The 17,086-nt window shown below is 35.3% G+C and overlaps 1 protein-coding gene across 1 annotated transcript; it reads left to right on the forward strand.

Moving 5' to 3' along the window:
- The first annotated feature begins 55 nt into the window (after positions 1 to 55).
- LOC106178346 (uncharacterized) lies at positions 56 to 17,034 on the forward strand. Its single transcript, XM_086994817.1, has 26 exons — positions 56 to 134; positions 519 to 623; positions 997 to 1,104; positions 1,787 to 1,934; positions 2,301 to 2,465; positions 2,818 to 2,891; positions 3,671 to 3,822; positions 4,330 to 4,388; positions 5,986 to 6,273; positions 6,570 to 6,968; positions 7,144 to 8,436; positions 8,939 to 9,058; positions 9,799 to 9,927; positions 10,382 to 10,456; positions 10,821 to 10,942; positions 11,233 to 11,337; positions 11,755 to 11,887; positions 12,126 to 12,238; positions 12,587 to 12,776; positions 13,175 to 13,324; positions 13,711 to 13,796; positions 13,975 to 14,045; positions 14,429 to 14,487; positions 14,986 to 15,121; positions 15,922 to 15,995; positions 16,249 to 17,034. The coding sequence occupies exons 2-26, from the start codon at positions 606 to 608 to the stop codon at positions 16,284 to 16,286; spliced, it is 4,305 nt and encodes a 1,434-aa protein (XP_086850943.1). The 5' UTR covers positions 56 to 134; positions 519 to 605; the 3' UTR covers positions 16,287 to 17,034.
- Positions 17,035 to 17,086: the final 52 nt, after the last annotated feature.

Here is a 17,086-nt window from a genome sequence, read left to right on the forward strand (position 1 = left end):
TGACTTTGTTCAAGAAATCATAAACAACAAAATTCCCGCTGCTATAAATAACCTAAGCATGACGTCACTGGAAACCCCCTTGCAAAGTGAAAGAAACATGGCGAACCAGGCTACTTCCACCAGAAATAATCTTGGTAAGATTCGTACAAATTAGAATAACTGAACGTTTTTGGCTGAAGCTGAAATATACCATCAATCTGTTTTTTGTTGCAACTTTAAGATAATGATAATAATTAGCCCTAAAGCGAATTGTGCCTTTTGCATGCATTCCCTTACTCTGAAAATGAATATTATGTGAAATTAGAATATGTGTTTATAACCACTTTGGAATAATGAATGAATTGAGTGAAATAATTTTAAATGATTTTATTTCCGTGAATAAGCAACAATGTTCATCACATGTACAGTATACACTGTACGTATAGATATAGCTTGGTACAAGTACATGTAGTTGGATCATAGATAAAAAAAAAATATTTAGCACATGCTGAAAATTTTCTTCCTACCTTTCTGTATAGATGTGCATGTGTAGTGGTCAACGCCAGATATTCCGTTGTACCTTTCCAGTCACGTGAACTTATTTGAAGAAGACTGAAAGGAAAGAAATGTCTCGTTCAGGACGTGTAGGAAGATCTCTCTCTCTCTCTCTCTCTCTCTCTCTCTCTCTCTCTCTCTCTCTCTCTCACACACACACACACACACACACACACACACACACACATTGAACTGTAACTATTTGCATCCATTATAATGTAATTACAGGTGATGTGTTAATTTCGGTTATATTTCAGTTCACCTGTCTTTTGTCTCAATTTACATATACAGAACTTCAGAGAGAAACTCAGAAACTCCAGAGATTTTTGTCTTCTGTCACCTTTTATGTGTTCATATGATGTACCTCAAACAAAATTAGTGGTACTAGCATTGAGGTGGATACAGTGAATTGAAAGTACATGACTTTCATAAAAGTATTGTGTTATCAATGATCTATTACAGCACACCCCTCCTCTGATGCTGGCCCAGAGACTGGCCAATGCTCACAGGGATGGAGACTCAAGTTTTTTTGCACAGCTTCTGGCAGCTAGAGAGGGTGGAGGGGGAGAGGTATAGACTAGCTTTTATACAGTATTTATGAGAATAACTTTCAAAACTTTTTTCCTTATAATCAATAGCTACAGTTGTATATGTAAAATACTACCAAAGAATAATGTTCCATTAACCAATTTTTGAGTTTTTCTCTAGTTTTAAAATCTCTTTCATAATAGTAAAACTAGCAGTGACTGATCAATTGCACTGTAAACATGGTTAAAATTGATTAAGAGAAATTAAGAACTCCTAAAACTTGGATATATTATATCTTTGCAAACTTTTCTGTACAGTTTGATATAAACTGTATTAAGTCATGAAATTTACAGTGAGCAATTCAGTAACTTTTTATTTGGATGAAAAATGTGGCCTATAGATCTAAGCATTTTGATTTATTTATTTTTTTAATTTACCAGAAAATATTAAAACAAAAGTGATTTTTGCTGACATATGCTGGGCAAAAATGGTCTGAATTATAAATTTCTTTGGTCAGTTGCTGTAAATAAGATTTTTTTAAATATTTTCTAAATTATAAACCTTTTTCAAATAAATGCATCTACAAATATGATAAATAATTTATCATATAAGAGTGCGCTCTCTTTTTCATTCTTTCCTTGACATTTCTCTCAATAATTTTAAATATAAATTTTGTTGACTCCATATCTATTCACAATAATTTATTTTCTGACACCCCAAATAGGCAACCTCTGAAAAACTCAATGAGCTTGAAGGGGCAGTAATCAGCCTACGGACGTATGTTGAAACATTGGATGGACAAATAATTAATGTAAAAGAAGATTGTTTAAATGTGAAGGGAGAAGTACAGGGTGTTAAAGAGGAGGTGGAAGGTGAGTCATCATAATTTAGAAAGCACTTTTAATGACACTTTCTGTAAAGGCAAAAAGGCCAGTTTTTGGTATCACAATGAATCAAACAAATTAACCAGGTGATAGGCTAACATTCGTCTGTAGAAACTGGTGAATTGCAATGATTAAAAACAGACTGACAAACAAATGAGTAAAAAAATGAAAGTGAAAGCTCACTCATACATGGAGAAACCCAAAATGGTGAGATGTGACAGTTGATTTCATTTTTGAATTAAATATTTCTTGTCTGTGATACCATAGTAATCAAAAACAAAAGGTTAAATTAGATATTTTATTTTTAATTTCCTTTACTGACAAGTGTTAATTTTTTTTTATATTTGCTGACAGAGTTATCTCAGCATGTGCAAAAAGAATCACAGGAACATGACATGATGAAGCTAATACAAGGTTTCCAGGAATTGAGAAAGGATGTGGTCGAAATAAGGGGTTTACTGGAAGAGTGGAAGGCATGTGGAGATGAAAACTTCTTCAGTGAGGCATCTTCTCAGCAAGGTAATGTATTTGCTAAAATAATAATAAATGATAATAACAGCAACAATAATAATAATAATAATTATTATTATTCCCAAACTACAAAACTACAGTATAGTTCACTTATGCAGCAGTGAAAAATAAATGTTAGATTTTCTTCGTTACTTTTTCTTATAGAGAACAAGCTGCTAAAATACAATTTTAACCAACATACCTGAATGAGACGGTGCAATTATGAATAAATGATAAATCTTTCAGTTACGTATGTAAATAATGTAAGTTTGGAGTATAGACTCCTACAATATAGTACGGAAAGTGAAGTAAAGGTGATCAAATATTACAGTAAAATTTAATTGAAAATGTTCTGTTTTAGAAATGTTGGCATGTGGTGGTGTGCCTTGGCTTGCCACTGGAGGCGGTCCAGTACCTGATATACTTACCAGTAAGGTAAAGGACAAAAAGTTATGTTTGCCCCCCCCCCCCCCCCCCCCACACACACACACACACACACACATGAGATAATAATAAAAAACTCCACATATTTTGGTGAATTTTCCAGAGGGAAACAAGTGATGACAGTGTGAATTGAATATGTGGGTCTTCTTAGGCTTCGTTCATGGATATTCTATTTTCTAAAAATCTGTTTTCTATTCGCGGTATATCTTGTGATCACGGTCTGTGCCCTGAATATCCCGCGGCGTAATTAGTGGCAGCGCGAGCCAGTTACTTCCAAAGCTGTAATTAATTCTCGGCTGTGCTCGGAAGAGATTCTGATACCTTGACGCATGCGCAGTAGGAAGTTAGAAAGTTAATGGCGGTCGCGGTTGCTTTGAAAAATGTGTTTGTCGATTTTGTGCAACAACAAGACGAAGAAGATGAAGAAGCTATACACACGACAGATACAAGTGCAACCCTCATGATCCGATGGCAAGCGATGTGGCAAAGGAGGATGAGATATTATAGAATGCAAGCACAGCCGAGAATTAATTACAGCTTTGTATAAGTAACTGGCTCGCGCTGCCAGTAATTATGCCGCGGGATATTCAGGGCACAGACCGTGATCATAAGATACCGCGAATAGAAAATAGATTTTTAGAAAATAGACTTTCCATGTGAACGAAGCCTAAATCTTTTTTCTTTTGAAATAATTTTTTATTTCCATTTTCCTTGACATTATCCTACACTGTGAGAGCACTGTAATCTTTGATATAATTCTTTAATTCCAGACAATAACTGGGTTACCAGATGAAGTGAGCTGGGATGTCTTTTCTCAAGAAGATTTCTCTCCCTGCATTCCCAGGTCAGCTGAAAGACGGTTTGATCCCAGAGAGGATAAATATATACCGGAGACAACTGATCAACAGCTTCGTCTAGAAGGGTAAGGGTTTCCCATTAGAGAAGAGGATAGTCAAATGGCAAATCCAAGATTTTGCTGAGGATGACATAAGGATAAAGTTTTTTTGTCTTGCTTTGCTAAGCATTTTATATAGATGATAGACAATGATGATGATATTGTCAGGGGGGACTCTGTTGACAATGACAATATGTTACAGGGATGGAAAAATTACTTGATTCTGTCTTGTTTTGCTTTTTATGCTCTTTTTTGGGAGGAAGATGGGAAGAATGGGGTACTTCTTAGCTAAGGGAAGGGAGGCATTTGGTCCACTGCCTTCCCCCCCCCCCCCCCCCCCCCCACACACACACACACACACAAGTGTTACATGTGCTTTTTGATAGTTCTGATAAGTGTGGCTTTTTAATAGTTGTGATAAGTGTTGTGTTTTATATTGAGGTACATGTATTATCCAGCTTTAGCTTATGGATGTGATGAATTTCATAGTTTCAATGTTATGCACATATTTGAAAATCAAGGTATTTTTTCCAGAACCCGTGCCACTGATGATCCTACATGTAATAAAGAGTTAAAGGACATACTCAACCATGGTGAGCTCTTTTTACCCTGTTAGCATCATATCTTCCTCTTCCTGTAATACTTACGATCTTAGACCCGTGGCTCTGACTCCGGTGCCCATGAAAATTTTAGAAAAATTAGTTTTAAATTTTATTAAAGAAATTGTGCCAAAAACCTTGGACCCACTGCAATTCGCTTATCGATCTAACAGAAATGTTGAAGATGCAGTTAATCTGTGCCTACACACTGTACTACAACACTTAAATAACAAAAACTCTTATGCAAGGATTTTATTTATTGACTACAGTTCAGCTTTTAACACAATTCTGCCAAAAAAACTATATTTGAAACTTTTAAACCATCTTAAGCTACCTGTTTTTATTTGTGACTGGATTTTAGACTTTCTTTTAGATAGAAGACAATCTGTTAAAGTCAGCTCATTTAGCTCAAAAATAACAGTCTTAAATACCGGTGCACCACAGGGATGCGTCCTTTCACCTTGTCTTTACTCCCTTTTTACTTACGATTGCACTAGTGTAAGCGATGGGACTTTTCTCATGAAATTTGCAGACGATACTACGCTGGTGGGGCTAGTCACTGATAATGACGAGAGTACATATAGAGAATCTGTTGAGTCGTTGTTAAGCTGGTGCAAGAGTAATGATCTTATCTTGAACGTAGCTAAAACCAAAGAAATGATAGTGGATTTTAGAAGGAATCAGAATGTAAAGGTACCACTCACCATTGGTAATGATGAAGTTAGTAGGGTAGAGGAATTTAAACTACTTGGTATACACCTTAACAGTAAATTGAATTGGAAAGATAACACCATAAAGAGTGTAAAGAAGGCACGGCAAAGACTGTATTTTTTAAGATCATTGAGAACTTTTACTGATAGTGTGCCTATTTTAGTCAATTTTTATAGGTGTGTAATTGAAAGCATTCTAGCGTACGGAATTATAATATGGTATAGCGGAACAGCTGGGGAGGAAAGGAAGAAATTAGCAAACGTTGTAAAAACTGCAAGCAGGATTATCGGGCAAGATCTCCCCAAGCTGGATGATATTTTTAAGGACAGGATGGAGAAAAGAATTGTCAACACCATGAAAGACGCTTTCCATCCTGCATCCTCTCTTTTTACTTTTTTACCAAGCAACAGTAGACTTTTAACTTTTAAAGGCAGTAAACGCTTTTTAAACAGCTTTTATCCAAGTGCAGTGACGCATTTTAATTTGATCTCAAAGCTAAATTCTTAATTTATTTATTTATTGTATTATTTTATTATTTTACTCTGTATATTGCTCCAATGGAAAATGATTTCCGATTTTTATAATTGGCTAAATAAACTCTTATCTTATCTTATATCTTATAGCAGTTTAATTGAGACGAGAAAATTGAACATCATGAGCTTAATTGTGTGAGACGAATCATATTTTAGGCTGCATTGTCTTAGAATAAATGCAAGGATGTTTCGTATATTTGTGAGAAAAAGAGTGATTGTTTTAATCTGTTGTTGTGAGCAGCAGTTTCACAGTCAAATTTGTAATTACTGTAAGTTACAACCAGCTGTACTGTGAATTAAATTTATCACAATCACATTTGATTTAATGCTGATTTTTAAAATTTTAGGTCCTATGACGGAGAGGTCTAAGAATATTTTGATAAACTGTAGACTCGTATTGATTAAAGATTTGGAACTTGACCCCCTCTTACCTTACCTGTATGAAGACTGTGTTCTTACTGATGTGGATGTGGAAAATCTGGACTCCCTCTCAACCCATCACAAGAAGATTTGTTACTTTTTAGATGAAATACTGCCAAAGAAAAAGGAAAAAGCATTTTGGGACTTTCGGAGGGCTCTTTTGATATCTGAGCCCCCCAAAAAATTTTTAGCAGATGCACTTGACAAAAAGCTGAGTGAGTATATACTCTTGATCCAAGTCTAGAGCTGCAATGTACGTAATTGTTGTATTCTATAGAAATAATATTTGATTCATCAAGACTATTGCATATCACTATTACAGATAATTGGATCTGAATACAGAGATTATAAAAAAACACATGTACGTATTATATTTCTTATGTTATGTGTAAATGCAGAAACATTGTTGATTATTTCTAGCATATGCACTTCAGAATACAATGTATCATGTTTAAAGACATTATAAAAATAATTTTTTAAAATTAATGTTAATAAATATTTTTTATTTCAGGTATTATTTGCTCTGAATTGGAAACAGAAATTGCACAGCAAATAGCTGAAGACATGGCAGAAGCAAGACCTTTGCGTCATGTGCAAGATGAGATCCATCAGAAGCTACCCCAAATGCGCAATGCCTTGCAGGAAAAACTGTGCTACTTGGACTTACATGCTGAGAACATTCGCCAGGGCAGTATAATAATGGATCTAAAATTCTGGAATGTTGAACATCTGGACAACTTCTGGGCATGGTGTCACAGCAGCCACCCATCCCCTCTCTCTGCAGCGCTCTCTGATGTCATACTGACAGATGAAGTGAGAGCAATGGTGCCCAGTGAAGATTTGAGGCTAAGTTTGAGGACATCCATGGATTGGCCTACTTATATGGATGCCAGGCGCCGCCTGCTTCGAGGTAAAAGAAATCTGTTACAACAGTCTTTCAATTCTGTCTCAAAATTAAATTTGAATGTTTATATTTATTTAATAGAATGAAGATAATGATCATAAAAATAAATATTATTTATATTATGTACCTCCAAAGACTGTTTATCCTATTTTTAAATCTTTATCATCATTCTCATTCACAGATGCTGCCCCTACTGTCTCTAAGTATGATGATGTTATCTATGATGGCAGACGACAAGCTCAGGGGATCCTCACCCATGCGCCATACCATTTTCTGCTCACTGATAAAGAGCTCTCAGACGCCACACCACGGGACCTGGTGAGAATGGCCTTTGAGGAGGGCTACCTTGACAAAATCCCAATTCTGAAAGAGAAATTTCCTGCAGAACTTCGGGATTTTTCAGACAAAGATATTCGGTTGGAGAGACTGAGAGATTTGATAAAAATTATGAGGAACAATACGCAGATGATGCTTTCGACTGCTGTGAGTGATCAGAATGAAGTGACCAATCAGCTGCAAGATAAAACTAGGGAAGTAGAGACATTAAGGCAACGGGTGGGGAATCTTGAAATGGAGCTTCTGCGGAAAAATGAAGAGATTGCTCGCATGATGAATGCTGCAAATATACCAGTTGCTTCAAGAGAACAGGAGGTGTTCGAAGTTGGAGATGAAATTTCAAGGGAAAATGAGCACTTAAAACATGCACTCCAACAGACACGTAACACTGTTAACACAGTGAAATCAGAGTGCCAAGACCTTAGAGATCAAGTGAAAAAAAAGGATCAAGAAATAAATGACCTAAGAAGAGAAAAAGAGGAAAGTACTGAGAAAATTAAAGGATTAGAGCATTCTATCAGGGCAGCAGATGCCAAAATCAAAAACCTAAATGAACAACTGCAGTGTCAAGATGGTTTGCTTACTCAGCTGAGGAAAGAGAAAGAGGATGAAGTATGTAAAGCATTGGCCTTCAAAACAGCAGTAGAAGATACCTTGGGTCGCAAACCATTGAGCAAGGAGCAAGAACATGATTTCATGTCTTGTGTAAGAAAAATTAGAAAACTCCAAGAAGGCTTAGATTATTTTATAGATGCCATTGAAAGGATTCCTCAAGAAGTTGCAAATGAAAATTCAAAAACAGATTACATGTTGGTGGCAAAAATAACACAAAACATTTTGAGCAAATATTTCATTTCTATGCCATCTGATGGTGAGCAAAGAGCAGGACTTATGCCACCTGGTGGTGAGCGGGGAGCAGTACATGTAGCTAAGCCACCTGGTGGTGAGCATGGAGCACAAGCTAAGCCACCTGGTGGTGAGTATGGAGCACAAGTTATGCCACCTGGTGGTGAGCATGGAGCACAAGCTAAGCCACCTGGTGGTAACCAAGGAGGGAACAGCTTAATGGATTATGAACAAGGGGATGGCATGACAGATAGAAGGGCTGTTGTTTTACCCAGACAACACAATTCAAGGGGTGTGTATAAATATATATCATACTTTGAATTTAAGGTATCCAATCTGGGATTTTCCCACCAAGCCAAGGATTAAATTGTGTTTTTTTTTTTTTTGACATACCATTTAATAAATCTGTTTTTTATTGGACAGATTCATTATAGGTTTACCTTTTTTTCATATTCAAGAACGACTCATTGGAAGCTAGATTTAATTTTTGCACAACCAACAGGAATCATCAGACCTTGCCTGAAAAGAGGCTGGTGGTATTTCCTGGCATCATACGAAAAAGCGTGCTAGATTCTGCACATATTTGATAAAATTCTCATATTTTAATGAAATCCTCATAATTGACAGTAATTTAGAAAGGAAAGATTTGGTTACATTTTCAACTAAATCAAGCTCTCATTATATTTTTTATTAATTTTAATGATTTCTACTGCCTTTTTATTGTGCAACGCGTTTGTGTTCTCAAATTGCTGTCTAGTTCTGTTATGAAATGACGTATCATGGTTACTTTACAGGTGGTTTATTCAAGAGGAAATCTAGTGGCTTGGACACGGTCTTCTGTATAGATACATCTGGGAGTATGACAGGGGAGGCATTTACACAGATGAAAGCTGCTATCAATACAATATTACATGGTATGTATTTCATTTAGCTTTAAAGATGCATATATATGAAGTCAATTTTTGGTCACAAAAGCCAACCAAATGCCAGCAGAATTACTGAAAGGCGTTGTTTAATTTTACCCGAAAATGATGTTTGAACAGATTTTTCTGCTAGCATTCTATGCTTTATGTCAATGGGGCTGAAAAGTAGGTCATGAAAGTAGGTTAAATTTTTGTCCAAAAATTCAAAGAAAGCAGCAGTCTAAAGCTCTTTTATGGCTGATCAAGTGATCTGTTCAGTTTATCCCTTGGCATGTCAAATTTATTTGAGTTGTATAAGAAACTAGTAGAAGTGGTTTACACGTTCCACCGATGCTCGGTTTGTATGTACCGGTACCTTTAAGGACAGGTTGATGGATGTGAATGAGAAAACTCTATCAAATTTTGTAGGCATCATTAGGAAAGTCAAACAGTGCTTCATAAAGTTTTTGAAGGTAAAAAAGTTTTGAGAAATATATAATTGTTATATTCATATGTGCACTATATACAATGAGAGAGAGTAGTTTATTATTGTTTTTTTCAAGTGATAAAGTTATAATGTAAATTGCGACATTTTAAGAGAGGTTCCCAAGCCCCTAAATTTGAAGATAGGTCAAACTACAGGTATGATGCATCATTGGTCACAAAAACATGTTAAACTTTACTTTCTTCAATAACTGTTCACCTTTATTTATCATGTGTTAAAAAATTACCAATTGTTAAATCTTTTAAAGAAATGGAAGAGTCCCACTTGATGTACGATGAGCTGGAAGAAGATGTGGCCATTGTGACATTTGGGAAACATGGTGATAACACGGTTTTAACTCTGACCAATGATTATGAGGCTGTTCGCAGGATGCTGGGTAAGTTAGATACAAACACAGTATGGTGTAATAATAGTCTTAGATACAATTACCAAATGCCAAATTTTAAATAATATTGAAATTGGGCTAAGAAAATGTAAATTTGTTCAGTTTCTAGCCAGTTATTCTGCTTTGGGCCAGTGATGAAAGTGGCTGCCAATTAACTGCAGAAGTATTGGATGAAATACCATGCAATTTCTCATGGCTATTAATAAGATTGAATTATATTTATATTCATGTTTTACTGGGTTTGAATAGTATAGTGGTAGACAGTACAAAAAGTCATGTATATACATGAAAAATACAAAAAAGTCAGAAAGGTGTATGATTTACCATCAGACACAATAGACAACTTCAGCAAGTAAAACGAACTAGTCATATTCCTGTATTTTACAATATATGGTATGTGACAATATTTTATAGTTTTAAACATTTTGCTTGTCTGATATTTCAGAGGTTCTGAAGCCCGAGGGTATGACACCCATGACCCGGGGGCTGGTAGAGGCACAGAATGAACTACAACGACATTGTGAGTGTTCAGGCACAATTTGGGAGTTAGGAATTGCAAAGTAGAAATGTGAACAGAGAATTGTTATTTAAATAAAATTTGTGTGCATTAATAGATTTGTATTTAAATATGAATTTTTCCTTCCCTATCTCTCTCAACTATCTTTTGTTTTGTGTGCATATGTGTGTGCATATGTGTGTGTGTGTGTGTGTGTGTGTGTGTGTGCATTAGTGTGTGCATGTGGGTGAGTGCACACACTTACATTTAATGGACCTGTGCAGTTGAAATCTATTCTCCTTAATTTTCTATAAAAGAAAAATTGTTTGGAAAAAATGCATACCTGTATAGGCTGTGGTTGATTGATGATTTAATAATTCTTATGTAGCTGGCAGCCTCAGAGTGGCAGGGCGCAGAGTGAGGCCGAGAATCCTTGTATTCACTGATGGGATCCCCAGTGATAGTGACACTGACTTTGGCTCTGATGATTTGACAACACCATCAGTTTCGGTAAAGATGGCTGAAAGTCTTCAAATGTTTTAAAACAATTAACAAATGATAAAACTGAACTTTTCTTGTAAGCTGTGTTGGCAAATACCTGAAGATGTCAAAGAGCCTACTGAATTTATAAATAACTTGACTGCACTTTTATCATTTCCAATAAACTAAAAAAAATGCAAGAATTGATGGCATGTCAGTTATAGATATGTTGTTTTAGATTTAAGAAAAACTCGTTTTGAGCAGATATGTTTAGCAGCACAAAATATAAAATCTACATGCCAATTCTTGTTCAATTTCAGGGTACTTACAAAGTGATGAGTGCGCTTCAGCTGTACTCAAAAAATGAACATGTATCAAACAAAGCCAAGATATCTTTCATAGCATGTGGAACCAATGCAAATAAGGTGGGTCAAAAAAGAGATGCGTTCAGACTGTGATGCTTTAGACCAGATATAGTAGGTCTAACTTGAACCATCTGAAGCTGAAGTCAGCAATTTCAAAAGGGTAAGAGTGGGTATCATTTTCTGAAAAAGTGGACCTTTTTTACTCTGTACTTTAAACAGTTTAAGAAAAGGAGTATATCCTAGATCAAATTTTATTAAGAGCAGGGCTTTTCTGTGTCCAAAAAGTAGATAATTACTATATTTAAGTTATTATTTGAAGAAACTTTTTCCCCCAAGTGAGTTTTGTAATGCAGCTGATAAAAATCTTTGCTGCAAAACATTTAAAAAACAAAACATTTAAAAATTCTGAAATTGAGAACCATTTTAGCTGTCACCATGCCTACTGGTACAAACCATCTTTGTTATTTGTTCGTGCAGACTTTTATGGATTCTGCATCCCTGATAGTAGATGGACAATGCCTGGATGCTGGCAACACAGAGGACATGAGGGGTCTGGGGGCTTACTACAGGAGGATGGTCATGGCCTGCAGGTTTGCTGCTCCTTTCAAAAGTAAGTAATATATATTGGTATAATTGCATTGTTTTTATTCAATTTTTTTACATGTTTGTGCATTGCACCAATAACCATAAGGTAAATTGACAGTGTGTAAACTGAAATTTGATTTTTTTATACAAGTATTTCATCAAAGGCAGTTTTTTTAGAAACTACAGGTAGTAGAGTATGGGCCATTTTTCTTTGTACCCTTGCAGTATTTTTATATATATACGTAGTATGTGTCATATTTTAGCCACGGAGAGCATGCGTGAGCTGTGTCTTACAAGTTTTGACACATTCAAGCCATGGTTTCAAGCCACCAACACATTTTCACTCACAGAGGAGGACAAAACTGACCATGAACTGGTAAGTATTGAAATGTACAAATGTCAGCAATCATACAATGGCTTTTTCCCTCTGTCGAGGAGGTTATGTTTTTTTTAATAATCCTGTTTCACTTTTTTGGATCATATGGATTGATTGTTTCAATGTAATTATTCTATGGAATTGAAGCTGAGTTTGGGCATTTGAGGTAAAATTTTACATAACTTACAGGGTCGGATCCAGAGCTATTTTCTGACAGTCTTATAAATTATTTAATGAAAAATTGATTAATTAACTAAATAGAAATGAAAACTGACATGCCTTGACAGAGGTCTGGGCTCTCTCAGGAGTGCTTTTCTAGTCTTAAACTTTTCATACTTTTGTCCACAGAGAGAGATCTACCAATTACTTCTGGATATGAAAGAGGAGGACAGAAGACACCGTGAGGTAGAGGGGGAGGTGGACCCTACCTTACAGGTCTCCATTCCTATAGGTACACGTGTGGTGAGGGGGCCAGACTGGAAGTGGGGGAATCAAGATGGCGAAGGCCCGGGGACAGTCGTGGGTTATGCTAGAGGAAGTATGTTGTTTATTTTATGATAAGAACTGTTTGTTGTGTTAATTCAAACTGCTCCTAGGAGAAGATCAGTTTTTCCATCTCTGTGTTTCTACTTCCTAGCCCATCTCACCTCAATTACCCTTCACCCCCACCCAATTCCTCCAGTCATCAACTCTCCCTCTGCCCTCCATGTTTTTTACTGGAACCAGACTGAAAATTGAGGTCATCAGAATGATTAGAACTTTAATGTTGTTATTATTCTATGGAGATGTTATGTCTTTTCTGATAAGTTAACATGCTTAAATGTGAATTGGAACACTCCACTTTTTTTGGGAAAATGTTAACACCTCTCTACCCCTCCACTCTCCCCTCCCCCCTCCTCCCAGATATGTAGTCAAATGTGTTGTCTCTGTTTGTAGGCTTGGTGCGAGTTCACTGGGATTACACAGACCATGACAACATCTACAGATATGGTGGCTCCGAGTGTGAATACGATGTATGGATTTGTGAGGAAGCAAAGAAAATGGATGAGGGCAAGCTGATAGATGTGGGGGTTAGGGTGAAGAGAGGTAGGGAGCCATTAATATTGATGTTAATGTACCTTGTACTGGTAAAGTGAAACATGTTTAGTGAACTCTTTCTTTAAATGCAATTTTTTTTCCTTTGGTTCTTTGGTATAATACACGATGTGGAAGTGATTATAGTAATCAGATGCAGGTTTGTCTTTCTTTTCTTACTGAAGTTTTTTTTCTTTATTTATTAATTTTTGATGCATATTTTGAGGATTATTTATGGTGAATTATCCTTGTTTTGTTCATTTTTTTGTAGGCATGAAAATTAAATAAAAAAAAATTAAATCCAATGATAATAATTTTGATTTTCAGTTATAATATGATTATTTTCAGTTTTAATGATAAGGTTAAATTTTAACGTGAATGTTTATATTCTTACTAAGGCCCTGACTGGAAATACGGTGACCAAGATGGGGGGAGCGGAACTATTGGTGTTGTGATTAAAGTTGAAGAAAATGGAAAAGTGAAGGTACTTCATCATAACTTGTTCAATTTATTTATACTGTAATATTATCTGCCAAAAAAGGAACTTGTCTCATTTGTTCATTATAATGATCCCATTGCGACCATTTATTATTTATGTATAAGAATACTTGTTTAATTAGCAGAAATATTATAACTTTATCTGGATTTAATTGGATTTCCAGGTGCGGTGGCCTAATGGCAAAACCTGTATCTACAAGTTTGGATATGATGGAAAATTTGACCTAACAATTGTGTAAGTTAAGGTGATCTTTTCATGTACCAAGTGGAATCTCTCTCCAACAGAAAAAAAAGCTATTATTAAATTATTATATAAAAGAAGACTCATGGCAAAAACATTCTTGCTGTCACTTGTGCAGGCAGGCATACACACACACACATGCATGCATGCATCTACACATAGACACACACACACTTTGTAAAGATATAGCACCCATTTTATGGTAGAATTACGGCAAATAAATTAGAAGCAATACAATGACAAGTATAATCAAAAGACGTAATAATATAAACTGTAATCAATTTAGTTTATTATGCATTTTCAAAGTCTACCAGTAATATGATGGTATTTGGATGCAATTCTTTTTCAAGGTTATTTATTTATTTATTTATTTTTAGTGAAGATGAAGGAGCTGGTGGTACGGCATCAGGAGGAGCACCTCAAATGGATGAAGATAGTAAGTATATTTTCTACAGTCTAATGATTTTTTTAAAGACAGGTTTTTTTTAGCGTGATGCTGTTGCTTGAACAAAGAAGTGTCTTTTACTTACCTTTAAATTAATATAATCTATTAATATACTTGCTAATAAAGCATTGATAAAATATTTTTGATATTGAAACAGGTACTTTAGTCTGTAATTATTTGAATCAGTTGAAAATTACAGTACTAGGATGCACTGCCATCAGTTTATCCAATTTTCCTTGTAATGAATAAGTAAATATATTGATATATTAGCAAATGAACCAACAGACAAGAATAAAACATTCTGGATATCATGCCAGTGCTGCAAGTAGCAGGTTTTCCTTTATTATGATTACACACACACAAAAAAGGGAAAAATTCATACACAATATATTTATTTCATCTTGGTCTATATCTCTACACAGCTGCTGAAGTATATAATAGCAAATCATATAAGACATAGTGACTATAACGTGTTGTAAATTATTCCAGGTGGGATGATAGTGGTGTGGCAGTGGAAAAGTAATGGTGTGTGGTTAATGTACCCTGAGTACGTGTCCAGACAGTTAGAGCAGGTGTACAAGAGGGACAGGACAGGAAGTTGTAGTGTGGAGGTTCACTCACTGAGGTCAGTGTAAGACCCCATTCCCATACCTAGATCGACCTAGTAGGATCGTCACTTCTCCGAGGGGAGTGTCACTAAATTGCATTCAGCTTAAGTGGCTTAAATGTCTGGCACACCCACTGAAGCTGCTAAACAATAGTTTTAAAATTATCCCCTATTAGCTTCAATAGGTGTGTCAGACATCAGAGCTGCTAATTAAAGCTGAATGCTTATTAGCGATCAACCCCCTAGGAAATGGGTCGATCCTGCTAGATCGATCTGGGTATGGGAACGGGGTCTAAGGGCTAATTTCCAATGAAACTCTTGATCTACCAAGACCGATCCAACTCAATGGGGACTCTCACTGAATGTAATCAGATAAACAGATAGACATGCCTCCTAGCATTGAGAAGAATGCAGAAAGCTGGTGATTTTGCAAGTATGTTGGAAACAAGAGAAGCCATATTTATCTGTTAAATTGATTGCATTCAGTGAGATTCATTATGGAGTTAGATCAGTAAATGTTGTGGAATGATAGTTTTGTTGGGAATTAGCCCTAAGTCCCTCTTCACATTTTGAGGTTCACTTTTTATTATTCACACCATCTTGAAAGATTGCCTGGCCTTTACTTAAGACAGTCACTTAAACAGAGCCCCCCCCCCCCCCCCCAGGTCCAATTTGGATTGATAAATTGGGACTTGTAATGGGTAATGTAACACCCTAAGCCATTTTTTAGACCAGTGAAACTGTTGTGGTACCAAAAACTGTACCGCCCAATTTTGAAAGAATTTAGAAATAATATGTTGTATATGCGCTTTCTCCAGGCGACACATTAACTTCTCAAGCATGACAGACCATTGCAGTGACATTGATGAAACATTTGAAGTCCAGAGATTGGGTAAGAAATTAGCATGAAGCTTTTGGAAATTATGGAAAAGTAATTGTGTCAGTTTTTATTAATTAATTAATTAATTAATTAATTAATTAATTAATTAATTAATTTTAGTGTGTGTAATATAATATATTTGGAGTTCTTACAAGCATTCTTGACTTGTGATGTACATTTGAAGATTTTTATATATAATAAGTATATTATAATATAACAATTTAGTTATAATATATATAAGAATTTTTAATTTGATTTGTTACAGTTATGACACAGGAAGAATATGAGGCATCAAAGGAATGAACATTGGTCATTTCAGAATAAAATCTTAAGTTTGACATAAGTGTGGAAATACATTCATAAGACTGTCATGTTCTCATTCATGTGGAGTGGGAATGTGCCACAAAAATGGCATAAAACATCTACATTGTATATGCACATGTACAGAGTAGAACCCTTTCTTTAATCTATGCTCAGAAACCTTAAGGGTATATTTCATTTTCATTTTCGAATAGGAGAAGAATGCTTTTGTCAAACTTTTGCTTGATGTTTGCTTAGAAGTTTTAAAGGGATAACAACTCATCTTAGGAGATTCATATTTCATGATAAATAAATGTAGGAATGGATTCACTAACCATTGGTAATTATGCGAAAGTCATCGTTTACCCCAGGAAAATTTGTATTTTGACCAAAACAAACAGTTGTTATCCCTTTTATGTTTTTGCTGTTTCATTTTTTATTTATAAATGTGGTGGACTATATGACTTTGCTGTGATGTTATAACCACCTAAATTAAAATTACTGGCAATAAATCTTACACGTTGTAAAAACACAATTCATTTAAACAAATGAATTACGGAGTAATTACATGTACTACATTTTGTATTTTGCGTTTATTACGAATGTTGCTTACATTATAATTGGTTTTCATACCAAATATTGCTTTATTTATTTGAAAAGACAGAATGCAGAAGTAGTGCAATATACCTTTTTTACAGTCAAATAACTGTCAGTGTTGTGTTTATAATGTAAATAAAATCCTTTATGCATTCGTGTTCCTCTTTTGTGTTTTATGCATGTACGTTTTATAACAATACATAGCG

This window comes from Lingula anatina, chromosome 9 (assembly GCF_051362555.1).
Source record: "Lingula anatina isolate TDL-2025a chromosome 9, LinAna3.0, whole genome shotgun sequence".
NCBI lineage: Eukaryota > Metazoa > Brachiopoda > Lingulata > Lingulida > Lingulidae > Lingula > Lingula anatina.

Bases quoted from the DNA above. Each gene is read 5' to 3' on its own strand.
- LOC106178346 (XM_086994817.1), top strand. The intron at 10,943-11,232 runs GTAAAGATGGCT...GTTCAATTTCAG, and splicing joins TGACAACACCATCAGTTTCG to GGTACTTACAAAGTGATGAG. The intron at 11,338-11,754 runs GTGGGTCAAAAA...TTGTTCGTGCAG, and splicing joins GTGGAACCAATGCAAATAAG to ACTTTTATGGATTCTGCATC.